This window comes from Atractosteus spatula, chromosome 8, assembly GCF_055471065.1.
Source record: "Atractosteus spatula isolate fAtrSpa1 chromosome 8, fAtrSpa1.hap1, whole genome shotgun sequence".
Lineage (NCBI taxonomy): Eukaryota > Metazoa > Chordata > Actinopteri > Semionotiformes > Lepisosteidae > Atractosteus > Atractosteus spatula.
In genome coordinates, this window is record NC_142713.1 from 42,301,937 (window position 1) to 42,321,267 (window position 19,331).

Consider the following 19,331-nt stretch of genomic DNA (forward strand, 5'->3'; position numbering starts at 1 on the left):
GAGGAAAATTATTATTATTATTATTATTATTATTATTGTTATTATTTCTGAGACACACAAAGCCCGTTAATTATTCGCTGGTTTAATAGCATGTTTGTGATAGGACTGAAAATTAAGTATATAAATTTTTTAATTCAATATTTAATCTCGTATAATAACGGTAATGTGAAACATCGCATTGGTAGTTTCTACGAGCTATCGAGATACGTAAAATACAGGTAACTTATACTTCTAATGGTGATCACCAGATGTCACTCTTACAGAGAGTATTTTATAGACCACGGAAAAGAAGTCGAAAGCTGAAAGTTACAATGTTGCTACGGAGATGAAACCCGTCACACATGTATTGTAGGTAAACAGTTTTGTAGATTAAGATATACTAACGGGGAACGTTTTTATTTAGTGAAAAACTGCGGATTGTATTCCACATCAACTTTTTTCATTAGAGAAATGTATATTTGCTAGTCGTGACAGTTTTTTAGTTATTTGTCATAACTCGTTTTTTATTAAAACGCGCTTATGACATTGTTCATATTTGTGTTTTCAAACTCGTTGATGCATTATATATATATATTTTAAAAATGGTTAGCTTTGCACAATATAAATTAAACCTTTCAATAACATTTTATAAATAATAATGTGGAAGTTTAAAAAATCTGGCGTTACGTGCTTGTATAATAATCTCTCTCTCCAAGAAAACAATGCATTTAACAGGCGGACTTCTAAGTATCCTGGAGAGATTAGTGAATACTCACGAAAAAGCGCCCTGTGAAAGTTCCCAGTAGGGTGATAAGAGCAGGTTTATGCTAATCAGTTTCGGAGGAGGAGAGGAGTTGCGGAGCCATTTTGTAATCATTTAAACTTAACGTGGAAATAATGAGTTTCAGCTCTCTGGATACAAGATGTTAAGTTTCGTCTTTTTGTTAATAAAATCTTCCCATGGAACATAAACGAAAAACGATGTCCTGGCGGGAGGGGAGCTAATGGTATATGCAGGTGTTTTGGATAACTTGTGTGGATCTACAGAGTTTTGAGCCATGGAACTGGCAGTGCACTGGGTGATCTGGATTAGTTTTCTATTTCAATTTCCAATGTTGGGATGTTTTGATTTGCACCTTTCGGACTCTTTACATGCCGGATTTGTATTAACAAATTTGTCTCTTGGACCTGGTTGGATATACAAAATCGATAGAACTTTAACTCCAAAATACCTGAGAAACTTTTTGGAAATAGAGCCTCAAGCCGGAGTCTTACGTCTTACTCAGAAAATAGACTGTGCGCGCCTGCTAAAAAATCCTGCGCCGGTTTACTTCAAATTCAGGTCTGTAAATTCTGAAAACTTAATTTTAACGCATTTTAACACTTTTGTCCACGGGCAAGACTGCTTTATCAAATACAAAAGAAAGACTGCAACAGGTCAGCCTAATGTATACATTAATTACCTTTCAAAACTGGATGCGGCTTCTTGCTTTTCCGCAGGTAAATTGCTAATGAATATAAAGGAACATTTACCGGTTTTTACGAGGAATTTAGAGTTTTCCAATTCCACATGCACTGAAGCGGATTTGAAAGTGGTCTTTAACAATGGGAGTTTAACACTGAATGGGGATCACTGCCTACGGTCTGGAGAGAGGAGTGAGGTGGATTTAGTTTGTACGCTCAAGGACCGGCGAAATGATCAGATCACTGTTAGAGTGAAATTACGGTTTATGACAACGGACGAGCGTGGTTTATTCACAGATCATGCACGTCATAAGATGGGCCCGTGGAACAAACGCAGAAAAAGAAACGTGAACACCGCTCCCCAGTTTCAGTGGCGCAACTATCAGGTGTCTGTCCCAGAGAATGAGCCCGCTGGGACGTGGGTTATTATGCTGAGAGCCACTGACCCAGATGAAGGCGATGCAGGTAGAATTGAGTATACTATGGAAGCCCTGTTTGATAGCAGATCCAACGATTATTTTCAAATTGACCCAGAGACCGGGAGCATTATAACCACACAGCCTTTAGACAGGGAAGTAAAAGATACTCATGTATTCAAAGTGACTGCTACTGACAACGGCACACCTAAGAGGTCAGGGGTAGTGTATCTCACAGTCACTGTTAGTGATACCAATGATCATAGCCCGGTTTTCGAGCAAACTGAATACAAGGTTAGCATTCGCGAAAATATGGAAGAAGGCTTTGAACTGATGACTGTAAGGGCAACAGACGGAGATGCGCCTTCCAACGCTAATATGATATATAGAATTGTGAACGGTGACGGGGCAAACGCCGCTTTTGAAATTGATCCGAGAACTGGAGTTGTTAAGATCAGGGTGCGTCCAGACAGGGAAACGATGGCAAAGTACCATCTAATAGTTGAGGCCAATGACCAAGGCAAAGACCCTGGCCCAAAAAGTGCTACAGCTACTGTGCACATCACTGTAGAGGATGAAAATGACAACTATCCTCAGTTTAGTGAAAAAAGATACGTTGTCAAGGTACCTGAAAACATACCAGTGAACAGCAAAGTTGCACAGGTGGAAGCTACTGATAAAGATGAAGGCAACAATGCCAAAGTGCACTATAGTATAATTAGTGGAAATGTAAAAGGTCAGTTTTATATTCATTCACCTACTGGTGTCATTGATGTAATTAACCCGCTAGATTATGAAATAATTAGGGAATATAATCTGCGAATTAAGGCACAGGATGGGGGTAGACCCCCTTTGATAAATGGGACTGGTCTTGTTGTTGTGCAAGTTGTTGATGTGAATGACAATGCTCCAATGTTTGTCAGCACCCCATTCCAAGCCACAGTCTTGGAAAACGTCCCAGTTGGACATTCTGTAATTCACATTCAGGCTGTTGATGCGGATTCTGGAGAGAATTCTCGCTTACAGTACAGACTCATAGACATGCCACCAGATTTTCCTTTTGCAATTAATAACAGCACAGGCTGGATCACAGTTTCGGCAGAACTAGACAGAGAGACAACTGATTATTATCACTTTGGCATTGAAGCAAGGGATCATGGGGTCCCAGTTATGTCATCCTCTGCCAGTGTAAGCATAACAGTTTTAGATGTGAACGACAACATCCCCGCTTTCACTGAAAAAGAGTATTACCTTAGAATTAATGAAGATGCAGTTGTGGGGACTAGTGTGTTGACTGTTACAGCTGTTGACAGAGATGTTAACAGTGTTGTAACATACCAGATTTCAAGTGGAAACACTAGGAACAGGTTCGCAATTACGAGCCAGAGTGGTGGTGGTCTAATAACATTAGCCTTACCCCTGGATTATAAGCAAGAGAGGCAATACGTGCTGACTGTTACTGCATCCGATGGCACTCGTTTTGACACAGCTCAGGTCTACATTAATGTTACTGATGCTAATACACACAGGCCCGTTTTTCAGAATGCTAATTACCAGGTGGAAATCAGTGAGGACAGGCCCATTGGTTCTACGGTAGTAGTTATAAGTGCCACTGATGAAGACACTGGTGAGAATGCAAGGATTACTTACCTTATGGAAGATAATGTTCCACAGTTTAAAATCAACCCTGATTCAGGTGCAATAACTACTCAAATGGAAATTGACTATGAGGATCAGGCTTCTTACACGTTGGCAATTATAGCCAGGGATAATGGAATTCCTCAGAAGTCAGACACAACTTATGTTGAAATAATTGTTGTTGATGCCAATGACAACTCCCCTCAGTTCCAAACAGATATTTATTCAGGCAGTGTTTTTGAGGATGCCCCTGTGTTCACCAGCGTGCTGCAAATAACTGCTTCTGACAGGGATTCCTCATCCAATGGAAGAGTGAGCTACACTTTTCAAGGTGGGGATGATGGAGATGGGGACTTTCTCATTGAGCAGTCCTCTGGGATTGTCAGGACAGCTAGGAAGCTGGACAGAGAAAATGTGCCAGTTTACAACTTGAAAGCTTATGCAGTTGACAAGGGGGTCCCACCTTTAAAAGCATCAGTGAACATCCAGATATCTGTGCTAGATATAAATGACAACCCACCTGTTTTTGAAAAGGATGAATTTGACATCTATGTTGAAGAAAACAGTGCAGTAGGTTCTACTGTAGCAAGGATCACTGCGACAGACCCAGATGAAGGATCCAATGCACAAATCATGTATCAGATTGTGGAAGGAAACATTCCAGAGGTTTTCCAGCTGGATATTTTTAATGGAGACCTAATTGCCTTAACAGATTTAGATTATGAAACTAAAACAGAGTATCTGATTGTGGTCCAGGCAACATCTGCTCCATTAGTGAGCCGGGCCACTGTTCACATCCGGCTTGTGGATATAAATGACAATGATCCTGTGCTGCAGGACTTTGAAATCATTTTTAACAACTATGTAACCAACAAGTCCAACAGCTTTCCTTCTGGGGTAATTGGAAAGGTTCCTGCTTATGACCCCGACGTTTCAGATAAACTTCATTACACCTTTGTGGAGGGTAATGAGCTAAGTCTCTTGATTTTAAACCAAGACACAGGAGAGCTGAAGCTAAGCAGAGACTTGGATAATAACAGGCCCTTGGAAGCCAGAATGAAAGTGTCCGTCACAGGTAAGTGCCTGTTCATTGATCTGAAAGTTTGCAAATTCCTTGTTTTACTTTATTTTAGAATTCTTAAAGCTTTACCTTTTATTTTAGGTTGTAGAAAGGAGCAGCTTTTGCTACATGTTAAAAGTGTGTGTTTTAACATGCTGGTTTCAGTTGTTATCTGCTGATAAGTAAAATTCTTGGTTTATGCTTTCTTTGAAAAATGGTTATTTGACATTGATGAAAAATGTTATGTTGTTAAGCACAAGCTGCATCTACAGTTGCACAATGAAATATTTTTTAAAATGAGCAGTTGTTTTGCCCCAGGCCTACAGATCTTTCTTCTGACTGGTCCTGCCGTCTTGCATTCCAACAGGTTTAACTAATATATTTGTGACATAATCAATAAGTTAATTACAAAACACATTTACTGTCCAGGCTGGCCTTAGATGCTTTTTATAAATTTGTGGAGACTGAAAACAGTCAATTTTAAGTCTGTTTAATTCTGTTTGGTTGTAATATTTGTGACACGATTGAATATTGTTACTATAGTTGAAGGAGATTTAACCTGTGATCAAGTAAAATCTTGTTCAGAATTAAAAACTAAAGACTGCTTGTATATGTTAAGTTAATGTTAGCCTTTATTATATTTTTTTGGAAATAGTTTTGATCATGGTGAACACAGAGAAAATTGAACATATTCCATTATATAGTAAGAAAAGTCTTTATTATGGGATTAACATTTAGTTTAATAATCGGAACTAAACTCAAGAATTATACTTTCTTATACTAAAAATACTTTGAAAAAATGTTCTGGTATTTAACCACTCAATAGTGATCAAATATAGCTGCAGTTTTCACCTTTTTCAATGCTTATAACACTGATGCTGAGAATAGATAAAATTATTTAATTTTCTAAGGGGACAAGAACAAAATTAACAGAAGCGAACAGAGACATCTGAGCTAGTGTAATTTTGTTTGTATTATTTGAAAGTGTTTATGTTATGTGATAACTTTGATCGTTTCCTTAACTCTAACTTAAGATCTTGAAGATTTATTGTAGGTTAGTCTAGCTAAATGCTATCTCCTAAATTAAGCTAATAATTAAAGTTGCTCACTTAAAAAAAATAAAACAACACTTTGCTTATAGTCTGTCACTTATGAATTCCACATGCTGTAGTAGTTCTCATAAATCATAATTTTATGGAGCCACAATCTATAACTTATGTTTTCTTAAATATTATTTAGGGTGAATAGTTGCATATTACATAGAATTTAATAGTGTATTATTTTAACAGTGTATTAGATGTGATACTTTTCTGTTATTTAGTTTTAGTTTTTTTTTGCAAATTTTAGTTCTATATCTACAGATATAGAAGATCTACATAATTTATAGTTGTCACTTAGAATAATGTCTTGCTTTCACATTATACTGTACTAAGTAAACTACTAAACTAAGTAAACTGCTCATCCCTTTTTATTCTGTAACTGTAAACCAGGTTAAAAGAATGTTTTGTTCACCGTCGCTAACTTTGAGTATTCTAGTTCATCACACAGGACTGCTGAATATCCTTCGTTAGGTATATTAAAAGGATTGAACAGACTTTGTTGATGTGTAGACTTACCTTCATTTATTGTATACTTTTACATTATTCAATAAAATGTCACAATATCTGATTGATACATCAAATCAAAGTCTTGATTGTGTGGTTCATTCCACCGTTTCCAGTTTTTACTTTTCCTACTTTTGTTTTCAGCAAATTGCTTTTTTCCCACAAATTTCTTTGTGGTGCCTGATTATTCCATAGAGATATCTGATCATAGACTTTTTCACACATCATCTTGCTGTGGCTTTTTCCTTAACAACACTGAATGTACTCACACCTGAAGAAGGCTCCACGTCCGAAACGTTGTGTTTTCTTTCTTCTCTTTTCAGCATGGAATAAACCTATTACTTGTTCCTGAATTTACATACTTCAGCTTGAACTTTTCCAAACATTTTTTTCTCCCTCTTTGTATCAGTCATTTTCATGTCCTTTGAAAACAACTTTTGTTCATCCTATAAATTCTGGTTATCAGTCTTATGTAAATTTTTAAGGTTACGGCCAATTATTTTCCTGAAAGGGGTTTATTACAGGTATTAATAAGATGTCCCAATGGGTTAATCTGTGACAATGGTTACCCTGCTGTCCCCAGGAAGCCAAGTCTCTGCCAGTTTAATGAGCAGCTATTCAGGCACACCCTGATGTCAAGTGTTAGATAACTCTTAAAGGTGGTAAAATGACCTTTTAACCCTGGACTTGGTGAGAGGTAAATGTATATATATATGTGTAGGAACTGGTTTCATTCATGAAAGTCTTGAATACTTTTTAAAGGTAAGAGAACCTTTTTCATGTGACTTTAAAGATTTGGTCACAGAAGTATTTATTGCCCTTTGTCTTTCACTATTTAACACACAATTGTGGATCTGCTTTATCGAAAGCATTTTCCTTAACTGTCTGGTGAAAAATAGAACTGTTAAAAATACTTTCGTCTGTGATTAATTGGTTCACAATTTTGTTATAATTTTCCTACTTTTAAAAAAAATTCTTGATGGGACAACACCATTAGTGGTGTACAATATTTGCTCACTTTCACTAAGTATGAGCAAGTACCCAAGTCATTTTCTCCTTTGTTTTTGTGTTTTGTTTAGATAATGTCATGTATCTCATTATATGTATATATATATAAATGCTTTAGTATTTTAGACCATTTTTACAAAAATAGTCTAACGTATTATTCTAGCAGTATCTAGAAGTGTCGTGGATGTAAGGTCTTATTCCTAAGAGGACAAGCTTTATAGTAGGACGGAAAGATTGTATAATCTGCAGCCTTTGTATTCTTAATGTAAGAATCACCTATCTCCATTGGTCCTTACTCATGTGTAGTTTGTGTGAAAGAATCATTAGTGAGTATAAGACAAGTCATCATTTCCAGTCAGTACCATGCTTCTCCCACTAAAAGCATGCTGTTACATGTAGAAAATCCTTCTCCCTTAAGCGCTGCTGTAAATTTTCAATGAAAGGTGAATTTTATCTGTAAATACAGGTTTTGCATTTCTCATATGTCAGGTTTTATGTTTACACTTATTTTACGTACTATATTCACTTTTCAGACTGTACAACACAAAGTGTAATATAAACCATAAATTGCTTATGATTTTATAAAGCAGAAGAAATTGAAACTGGATGGGTAACTTTTACTTGTGGTTTTTGTTCTGAAACACTTTTGGAAATGCTTGAAAACACATTTCATGAATCACAATAGTTAGGATTTTTTTGTTCATTGTAATTTATAAATACAGAAAAACTTATAGTTTTCATCGAATATGTACACAGTGCTCATGTGTGAACTGTATTGCTTTTTATGTTTTTAAGAGGTCAAACTGTTACCCAAGGTTTGCAACACAATTTATTCTAGAGGAAAATTTAAGTTGTATTTGCATATAAGCAAGATTTCAGAAGCTGGCACTGCTGACAAAAGCCAAAACCCTCACAGTTCACACAGATCCTTCTCAGTCAGTAAGTCAGAAGTGTAAGTGAGACGTGTTGTTGTGGATGTAAAAGCTGATTTATTTAGTGGCTTGTCTGCTGTCATCTAGAATTTCTCCCTACCATGTGGATCTAATTACATGGAAAAAAAAAGATGTTGAATTATATTTAAACTGCTAATCATGAAGGATGGTGCTACATTGCTTTTTTGTAAAGCCAAGAATGACCATAATGAGATTTGTGAAATTGCAATGGCATGTGCTGTTGCTGTGTCCAGATTTAAATCCAAAAAAACAATCTTTTTGTGGCAGTTGCATTTCATTTTGTGTTAAAGAAGAAAAGGTTATCTTGTGACACTTTTCTTGTACGTATGTTAAAAAGTAACTTTTTTACTGTAGCTTACAGTGCAGTATGTCTGTGTATTTTTTATTTGGCTATCATATAGATTGCAAACTATGCTTATTCATATGCGTTATTCTGCTGTTCCAGATGTTCAATACTTATACATATTTAGAAATATTTAGTTTTTTTGGAATTACGTTGCTTGTAGGACTGGCAAAAAGATGTTTCTTTCCCGAAAGGAAATAGTTGAAAGATATCCTTTCATTACTTGAATATAGCATGGAAACAAGAAGAGACTGGTATCCATTCTTATCCATTCTGTGTTTGTGTTAGTGGTTCATTGTTTGAGCAAGACTGTTGTAAATGAATTTCTACTGCATTTTAATCTCATTTCTTGAGATTTCATTGAAATATGGAATAGCAATGATCCAGGTTAGAGAACAGAAAACATGTGATTTGGCTCTAACAATGCAAAATCATCTGTTATATTTATAACTATTTTCAGGAAATTGTAATTCTTTAAGTTCTTGATCTGCATACTACAGATTAATGTAGGTTACGGCTTTATTGATTAGCTTCTATATTACTTAGATTGAGGGCTTTTTTTTTCTAAAGGAAAAAACTCCACTGTGGGTATGAGCATATATATGCAAGAAGGAAAAATGGGTGAGGAAACTCAGCTGTGGTAACTAATACAGTACATGATTGATCAGTTTGGCCAATATTGTAAGCATTGAAAGTGACTGTTTGGAAATATACAGTCTTTATTTTTGTTGTTCAGTTTTCAAGTGGCATGGTATTGCTAGTTATGACTGCAATGTATTTAAATGCCTCAAGCATATAAAGGTAGTATGAAATTGTTCCAACTCTGGGGCCTGTGTGCTATGTGCTATTAGTCAGCAGGTGTGGAGAACATATTTCCCTCCAAACAACCTCTGAGGGCTATTGCAGACTTAAAAGACTAAATGAAATGTGCAGGTTGAAGTCCATTGGATAGGTATTTCTTTCAAAACATGTATAGACAGCACCAATGCACACCACTGTGTGCAAAGGTAAGGACAGTGCTGTGCAGGTGTTTTATAATGATTTAACTAATATCTTTATCTAAACTCATTTTCATTTAAAAGAATTATTGAACTGCACACATTTACCACAGTGCGTAAACATGCAGTAGTGAAGAAGTTCAAGTAGGAGCTGCGTCAGCATGTGTAGGCTGCAAAGGTTTATTCCATACTGAAAGGAAAAGAAAAGGGACACAACGATTCGGCTGTGGAGCCTTCATCAGGTGTGAAGAAGACTCCAGAGCCGAAATCTGTCTCTTTTGCTTTCAGCATGTATTAAACCTGTACCTGTTCCTTTTCAGCATAGTGGTATAAACAAAACAAAGATTTTTATACTGCTTAAAATTTCTGTTTGACTATTTTTGCAATTTTTAAAAAATATTAACAGATTCTCCCTGTGTTTTTATGCTGTACTTAAGTTTGGAATGATTATTGTACCAGGCTTTCAGTCATACTGAGTTACTATATAAGAAGAATTAATACAGCAATTGTAATGAAAAATTATCATAACTAGTCTGAAATGCACACAGGGGATGAAGACCTATTGTTTTCTTCCATAGTCCACAGTTGTTAGCCTCAGCTTCTGATATTTTCAAATTGCAAGGAAGTGTGAGTTGACCCTTTGAGCAAATTTTGTTTTGGCCCTGTCTTCATCCCAGGTACAATTTCTATGCATCTCTGATTTTGGGTTATACAGGAGCTGAAATTAAATGGTATTTGGAACTTAAGAGGGCTTCCCTCTTAAATTCCCACTAGTCTACTTTACACAGAGGAGCTATTTGTCAGAGAAAATTGTGTTAAATAGAATCTCTAAATCACATACCTTAACCAGCAGTGACCTTTTATTTTATTTCACACCATGCTATTCATACTATTGGGTAATATAATGCACTGAGAAATTTGGATTGATTTCATTTGAGCTGCACTCTTTATAAAAATGTATAAAAAATATCGAATCCTTTAGGGTACACACCCCACAAAAACCACTGTAATCTTGTATGTAAAGTGTGGAATTGTAAATCTTTGTTTAAATATTTGCAATTGAACTGATTATGCACCTGAGTCAATATCAGGTCAAGTGACAAAGGGTCTATATTTCAGATAAAAGATAATATTTTTTCATGTGTTTTTTTTCTTTTGAGACCACTAACATCTGAACATATCCCCGCAATGTTGAAATGCCTTATCTCTATGAAAATATTCAATCATATGATTTGAAACCCAAAACTAAATTCCAGTATCCAAAAAAATGTTATTTTAATACAATGCAATGGTAAAGCTAAACAAAAACCAAAATAAACCCAAAATATTGATATTTTGTGCTGACAAAAATATGAAAACTAACATTTCATCCTTTCAGCTGGGTTTCAGTTTCGTAAACTCGTTTTTCCTATTGAAATGTTGGTTTAGTTTTTCAGGATTTAAGAGTGACCTTTCTCGTTGAATTTCATTGCTCTGAGCGTCAGAACTCAACAAGGGCTTCAAATGAAAGCTTAACATCAATTAACTGAGAATAACCACTCCAGCTATCTTTGGGTGTTTGTTTAATGATCGGGAAAGGAATTTGATTTCGTGTTTAATCTTGCAGAGTAATTTGAAAAACATATGAGACACCCAAGAATAAGGTGTCTAGAACAAAGAGCTAAAGGCGGTTAAACATGGTAGTTTTAGTGAACACACCTGCCAGAAAGAGCAACAGATTACAATACGTTTTCCTGCTAACTGTACTTGTGCAAACTTGGTTCACTTAAGGTTTGTATAGGGTTTGCAGAACACTTCAGTGCATAATGAAATAATATATTACACTTATTTGTTCTTTCAGAAAAATGCTTAGAACTGAAAGCTGAAGTTATTTATTCTTGCATGACTGCCTCTTTTATGAAGCTGGTACTGACCAAGGAAGTTTGCATAAATGTAGACTTAAGTGCAGTATTATCACTGTCTATTGATATCGATATGGTTGACTAATGAGTTAATGAGATGAGAATTAGATGAAAAAGATGTGGGCTCTCATCTAAATTAGCTGTTTTTATTCCTTTTGCGTAAGTTGATTTCAGTTAGCAAGAGTTGCTGATACCTTAAAGAATCACAGATGTCAAGGACTTTCAGTGTGTTACCAAATATTTTCAGAACTATTAATACTAAGATTACAGTGCAATGCATCGCTTGGTTTATTGTTACCAGTTTTGTTTTTTTTCGTTTTTTCTTATCTTAGAGAAGCAACCGTAGCAATTAAGTAGGTTGTGGCTTAATTGCAGACCCTCTTTTAAGTTTTTCTGAAGTTAATACTTAAAGAAGCATTGCAGGTTTAAAGGCTTATATATGAGTTCAAATTTGCGTCAGTGTCTTAGATACTTTTAATTTAATGTCAAATAATACCAGCTTGTGCTGTACATAGTATTTCACATCCCATGACTCAGAAATTAAGTGCATTGTTTTTAAAGTTGCAAACTGGGAAATGTGTAAGGGCAGTCTATGAATAAAGTTGTTATAATGGTTTGGTGCGGGAGTTGTGTACTCAAAGTTGTTAAATAGGGCATGTAGTAAATACTACTTGCCTCTTAAAAACATTATAGCATTAGACAAAGGGGAATTATAGATTTAGGAAATGTGGTGTTAATGATAGGAATGAAATAGGGGCAGAGCTCAGAGAGTAATTTTAAGAGTTGAAAATGGGTTGAAAATTGAAAATGCCAGAATTGAAAATGTTATCAATGTTAACCTGATGTTTTTTTGTCCCTGGGAACTTTGTGTTACATAAGACGAATGGGAGAATGAATGTGAAAAGAGTGAATACCACTCTTTATATACCTGGACAGTTCCAGGACAGTTCACCTGGACAGTTCACATTCATCACCTGAGAGGATATTGTAGAGGACACAGGCTTGTCCTATATGTTAGTTTAAAACATAAGTCTTGTGCTGGTTGGTGGAGGTGTACAAATTTCGAAATAGATACATGTTGGGGTACAAAGTGGGAGAAAAAATGTGAAACTTAAGCTTGTATAGCACATGTAAGATATTTGGCCAGAGGGAAGGAGGAAACTTTAAGGACATCTCTACCATTTAGTTTAAGAACAAAAAAAGCTGAGGTTCTGTATTCTCTATAGGATTTTTTTGAAAGAGTGATCATTAATGCTTGTTACCGGAACCTGTTACAGTGTTATACAAAGGAAATGTGGCTTTTTTTGCACAAAAGATCTTTTGTTAGGTATTGAAAAGCTCCTAATTCTGCCAGTGGCAGAAAGAGTGACATTATATAGATTAAGTGGTCACTAGCAGAAGTTAGGAATGTTGGTAAAGTAATACATTAACACCATCTTTATTTTTGTCCTTTAGCTTGATCCTTGAGCAATAACACCAGGCTAATAATGACCCACAAGATCTATGAAAATTATTTCTTTATACTTTTCATTATCTAAACTGAAACATCAAGTTTGTCAATTTATATTTTAATACAGCCCAATATGGTATTTATAGTGGAATATAATTCCATCTTTTTAAGTTTTACAGTGTATGACTGTTCCTAAGATTTAGTTGTAAGCACCTTTGCAACTGGAACTGAAGCAGTAATGCTCACGCAGAATTGTTTTTTTTATGAAAAATAAAAGGAACAAGTAAAAAAATGTTAATGCTTCACTTATGTAATTATAAACTTTAGTAGTTCAAGTAGGTAGCTACGTCAGCATGCGTAACCAAAATCCATCCTGAAAAGAAAAGAAAGGAAACGCAACATTTCGGACTTGGAGCCTTCTTCAGGTGTGGGAAGAAGTGTGAACTTTAAATTTTAAAGTTTAAAATTTAAACTTTAAGCATGTTTACTTAATGTAGCTGTTTCATTAATAGAAATGGGCTTGTTTAAGTCTCTACCACTCGGCTTTGTTCCTAGTTAGAAAGCAGTTATGCTTGTCTGTTAATACATTACTTAAGTGCAGAATGCTCTTCGGTCCTGATTAACTTCATATTATAAGTGTCAGAAATGCTGTTACACTAGCAATAGGGATGATCACTTTATGACTCACAGTGTTTGCACGGTGAGTAATTTTGTGAGTCACAGTTTTTCTCTTGTTCATGTGTGATAGATTAATAAATATGTGAAAATGTCATTACATAGCAGCTTTTGTTTTCTAATTATTTAGATTTTTGATGTTGGGGAAACAATGATTCACATAGTGGATGCTTTAGGTCTGATGTGTGAACACCAAGGAAATGAATAATACTCACATCACCTGAAGAGTTGGTATAGGCCAGTAAACTATATTATCTGCACCTTAATGTAAACAAATTATGGACACAGACAGAGATTGGACTATAGTCTAAAACATACTATGTAATCTGTAGTGTAGTAGATGATCAGCCTTCTGCTAAATATTCAAATATAATTTATTGTTTAAGCATTGTTAAAATATTAGTTGTGCAGTTAATTAAACCTTTAAAAAATATTTTTAAAACCAGATTAATAGAAAGGAAATTTAAAGTATATAGAAATATATATATATATAATACTAGTGTTTTTTTATTTGTTACAATTTAAAGTAAAAACAATTACAGTATTAACAAATCATTCAGCACACGGTCCAGTTATTTAAGGTTGTTAGAATCTACAAAAGTAAAAACAAAAGTTGTGCTTTTTGAAGTATTTCACATGAACATATGGGAATCATATGAATGAATTAATATGATTCAGTCTCTTTACCTCTGCTACCTGCTAAGTGAGAAAAGCAGATTAATTATTTCAAACTAAATTGTGTATTTCCTAACAGACCATTGAAAGTGCAAGTACGGTGTTCTAAATTAATCTTCACAGAGAAAGAGTCTCGTAAATTACAGAATAAAAGGAAAGTGCATAAAAAGAACTTACTTGTGCATTTAAGTTCCAAAAACAGAAAGGCCAAGCCTTTTAATTGTTTTGGGTTTTTTTGTCAACTTTAAGGAATATTATAATTCATAGGAATTAAAAGGAATTTTTAAATTTAAATAATAAAAGTTGATCTTTGTTTTTTATGTTGTTTTGTCAAGGTGTTTATTTCACCCTGTATAGGTCTCTCTGTGCTATTGAAGTATTTTTGTCTGCAAGACGTCTCTTTTGCATATAGTTGAGTAGGGGGCTGACAAAAGCGAAAGGCTTGTAAAAATGTTGTTAAGCACATTACCGAAACCCTGTTGCTATGAGACAGTTTTGCACATCTGGAGGCAGATGACATTGTCATGGTAATGTCCTGTGGCTTCTGGTGCCAGAGTGGGTTTAAAGTCAATATGTCAGCAAGGTGACACTTTTCAAACATGGATCAATGTTCAAGTAGGTACTGTAGCTGTGTCGGCATGCACAGGCTGCAAAGGAACAAGTAAAGGTTTATTCCGTGCTGAAAAGTGTGTTTAATGTGTTGGATTAATGTTGTTTTGCGTTGTATCGTTGCATTGATGCTTGAAGACAAAATAATAGTTACACAGTTACTATAAAGCACACATTAGGGGTAGGTGGTTTTGTTAGTGGTCTTTAGTATTTAAATAATTGTTTTGAGTGAAAAAATAGTGAAAGCTGATTTTTTTTTATTCTTAAAGACAAGACATTTTACAAACGCTTTAGTTAAATGTTTATAAAATGTGAATCATGGTCCATTTCCCAAAGAAAAACTCTTTTTAACTTTTTTGGCTACCTTTAACTGTGTAGCTGTGCTACAGACACCTTTGTGATTACTGGAAAGACCAGTTCTTTAAGAGACAGCTTCCTTAATCCCATAACACACTACAGGACATTCACTGATACATTCATTGACCAGGATGTTTGAAGCTGAATTTAGATTGGCCAAAGTGTTGTGTAGTGAAATGTCTTCATTTGACAGTCATGGCCCCCTTTCCAGATAGTGACAGCTGCTAAATGTTAATATAAAACCTGTAAAAAAAAACAAAACAAAGGAAAGAAGCCAACCCCTTCGTTATGCCCCTGAAGCCATGCAGACTATGCATTGCATCATACAACAACCTCGCCCTTCATGGTGCACCATGTACTGTAGAACAACGTTGCAAGTCAAAAAATTAAAAAGAAGAGCCAGGTAGCTTGTTTTGAGATTGTAAGTCATGGAATGAGAAGACCATTCATATTAAAAAGATTCAAATTTGAGCACATATTTATATTGGTCCAAAGTGGAGAAAAGTGAATTACTTTTAAGAAGTTTATGATAATGGAAACTAGAGGCATGGAATGGGCATGTCATGTTGTAATGGGGCATTGTAATGTTGAATGGGATATGCAATTAATAATATAATAACCAGAAACCCAATATAAATTATTTTAAGGTCTGTGTGGAGAAATCATGTTTATTCAAGTCCATATAAAATTCCAGGAGTGTCAGATTTAAAGACAATCTGAAAACAAAGTGGGGGGGGAAATAAAATTTTACATTTGTCGGGGCTAGTTTCTCTTGCAGATCTTTCAAACTATAAAATGGAAAATGAATACATTTTCATGTTTGCTATATGACATTAGTTCTATTATCCCATCTATACCAATACCGTTAAAGGGGAGAAAGAGGAATCCAGAAAATAAAATTCAAAGGAGAAAGAACATTTATTTTTATTCATGGAGATATGAACTTGAAAAGAAGTGGCAAAGGGACAAATCTTTTCAAATCTAACTGTTTCAAAATGTTATTGAATTTGTTTGTTGTGGTGACATATAAGGAAAAGTTACTCTTTCTTTCATCGTTTTGTCTTCTGTTTAACAATGATGTAAGTCTCTTGAAAAGGTCATTAATATAAATGGTCATTCGTTCTCATGTAAGTTCCCTGGTAGCAATAGCAAGGTATCTGAAGAGTTTGACGAGGAGAAAAAGTGAAGACTGGCTTTCCCGTTGTAAAATTTAATGGTAATAATGCAGACTTGTACCAATTAATTTTATTCTTTGAAAAGGCACCACAATCATCAAAGATAGAGGATTGGGCAACACAGAGCAACATGCAGTGTTGATAAAAATAGGAGTAGAAGCAGCAGATAAAGGATTAGTTTGAGCTAGAGGTTCCAAAGACAAGGCAGAGCTGTAAAATGAGCTATAGTGAATATATGAAGTATTTATACTTAGTCATATTTTGATAAAATACTGTTTTAAGTAAAGCATTATCCGTGAGTAAATAATATAAAGTGTTTACATTCTGATAAATCAGAAGCATTAACAGAGCTTTAACATGCCCTTTTAAGTGAGTGATAAACATTTTAAACTTTTATTGAAATTGCTTTGGCTGAAGGATCAAGTTCGGTCACCTCTAAGAACTTGATAGTTGTAAAATGTTGGTGCTCTTTGTAAGATACTTGGCTCCTGCTGTGTGACAAGTTCAGGCAGAAGAATTAATTAGTCTTGTACGAATTGAGCAGATGTTAATGTAAGGCTTACCATACCACTGAATCTCTGTGAAAGCTTAAAATATGCTGCAAAGAAAGGTAGAAACTAATTTATTGGCTGAAGTAATCGTTATCGCAGGCTAACCTGATGTTAGCCTGCTGCTTATTTGAAAGGTTGCAGCAGTTCAGGCACTCATTATTACATTGCATTTGTTAGTACGGTCAGAGATGTCTCATGGACTCACTTACTATCAGTGTGTGACGATCTGAACAGTGGGGGAGAATCAAAGTCCCTGTTTCTCATGCCAGATGGGTGCTGAATGGTAAAGGGAATACCTCTGTGTTCTCTTCAAGCCCTTGCTGTTACACAGCACTGTGTTATTTGCTCTTTAGGCTGTGTGAATTTGCACTTCAGTAATTGTGCATAGGTAAACCGGTGTGACAAGATTAGGGTGAGATGTACCAATGTAACACTGAAAGAATAAGCTTCAAAAAACGTTTTAAAAAGCTTGTTTAGCACTTATCTAATAGCAAAACCTAAGTGTCAGTGAAAACCGTTTTACAGAAAACTGCAACAAAGTACATTGTTAAAAATATTAATAATGCTCACAGAAACTGTTTGAAGGATAGGATTTCATCGGGTCTTACATTGCATAGTAAACCGTGTTAATATTATTTTCTGAATGCACATTGTATTATTTGTTGTACAGTATACATGATTTTTGTATCCTACATTTAGACATTATAAAGGAAGCTTTGATTGTTACATACTTAATGTTTACATTTATCTTGGTTTTGTAAGACTTACAAAAGACTTGAAATACTTTATATTATGTTAAGCAACATAGTTTTCATAGCATTCCTTGTGCCCCATCTCAAATCTTATATCCTTGGCATTCGAACACTCCTTGTTCCCATAACCTCAAATGGTCCAGCAATGTAGGCCAGCCATTCTAGTGATGATTGGAATGAAACTCTCACACTGCTGTCCATGATAACAGTTTCCATACTGGGTGCCCAGGACAACAGCTGATAGGCCTGTGCAAGGGAAAAGGAATTCCTTAAATACTGCGGCTCATGTTTTTTTTCTCTTCATCAATCACTATTTAAAGTCTATCACTGTTCACCGTATGACAGGTAGTGCAGTAGAGAACAGATGACATTTGATCAAAGGCAATTTTCAACTCGACTTGATCGCAGCAATGATAATTAATGTCAGACTTCACAATAACGGAAAGAAGCAGCTGCTTAACTCGGATCATTCCATCAGAATGATGTCTGGTTTACATCCAAAATCAACACCAAGACTGATTTGCCTTATTTCTTTTTTTTGGGTGACTCCTCAATGAATTTAATTCTGCCAGTATGCCACTGTAAGTTTAGCAAAAAGAGTACAGCTGTTTTTGATGTTTTTGTATCAGTCAGTTGTGCCATGTTTTTGTTTTTAGTTCTTTACCGACCATGCAGACTGACTGCCTAGGATTTTCAAACTTGAAAGGGACTGTAAGTGTAGTGCCACATGGGTGCATGAATTGATTGGTTTGGGCTGACATACTTACCTCCTGATACTGGAAGAATAAGAGTTTTTTAGGGAAAAAAGTATTACCTTTGCAGTTACTAACAGCAGACATAAGCCTAATTACTTTTTTTGAGAAATAAGTCAGCTGGATGAGATTCTTGGATCAATTTGCTGCTTAAAACAAAGCAGACTTGATGGGCTGAATATCCTTCTCTTGTTTGGGGCTTTACTATATGGGTTTCTGTTCCTGAGATGTATAATGATGACTCTTTCAAAAACTATTCATGAATACCTGGTAAATAAAAACATTATTATTTACTGTGTATTCATCTACTTTATACAATGTGAATCTTTGGAAGATTATTACACATTTCATGTTCTAAGAAAGACTGTATCCACAGAATTAAAAAAACTTTTTGTATAAAAAACAAAACAGTGCTTTACAAGCATAATTCTCTTTGTTTAAATTCTGTGGCCAAGTGTTAAGGTTATCATAAATATTAGTTTAATATGTTTTCTTTAAATTATTGCACCATTTGGAGTTATTTGGTTTGAACTGGTTTTATAACAGTGGAGTGGGTTATCAAACTTAATACTTTTCAATATAATACACAATATAGGTGGGTATTTAGTTTGCATTCATATTGGATATTTAATATATCTGATGTGGAATGGTCATATATGGAGACATTTTAAAACATTTTAATAATCTCTTATATGAAAATCAAAACCCAGAGCCTCTAGGCATGTATGACATCACTCTTACCCATGTGTATATAGCAATTACAAAGCTAATGTTACAATTTTGCTGAAGCATATTCAAATCATAGTGAACTCTGCTTTCATCTGCAAAAAGGGTGCTGTTTTGTACCATTTCATTTCTGTGAAAGAATTCTCATGTTACCTCTGAAAAATGCTATTGAATAACGCAAGATCAGTTACGTATACTGCCTGTTACAGTTTGAATTTCCTTTAAAGTTATTTCCACTATAATTT

The 19,331-nt window shown here is 35.0% G+C and overlaps 1 protein-coding gene across 4 annotated transcripts in view; it reads left to right on the forward strand.

Annotated features, from left to right (window-relative positions):
• The first annotated feature begins 882 nt into the window (after positions 1–882).
• Positions 883–19,331, forward strand: part of celsr1a (cadherin EGF LAG seven-pass G-type receptor 1a) — a 106,817-nt gene continuing 88,368 nt past the window's right edge. For 3 of the 4 annotated variants that reach the window (XM_088924272.1, XM_088924268.1, XM_088924270.1), the window contains exon 1: positions 1,038–4,572. In XM_088924272.1, the coding sequence (XP_088780398.1) occupies positions 1,038–4,572 (3,535 nt within the window). Of the gene's footprint in view, positions 4,573–19,331 lie in introns of all 4 variants that reach the window. The other variant, XM_088924271.1, reaches the window with a different exon arrangement.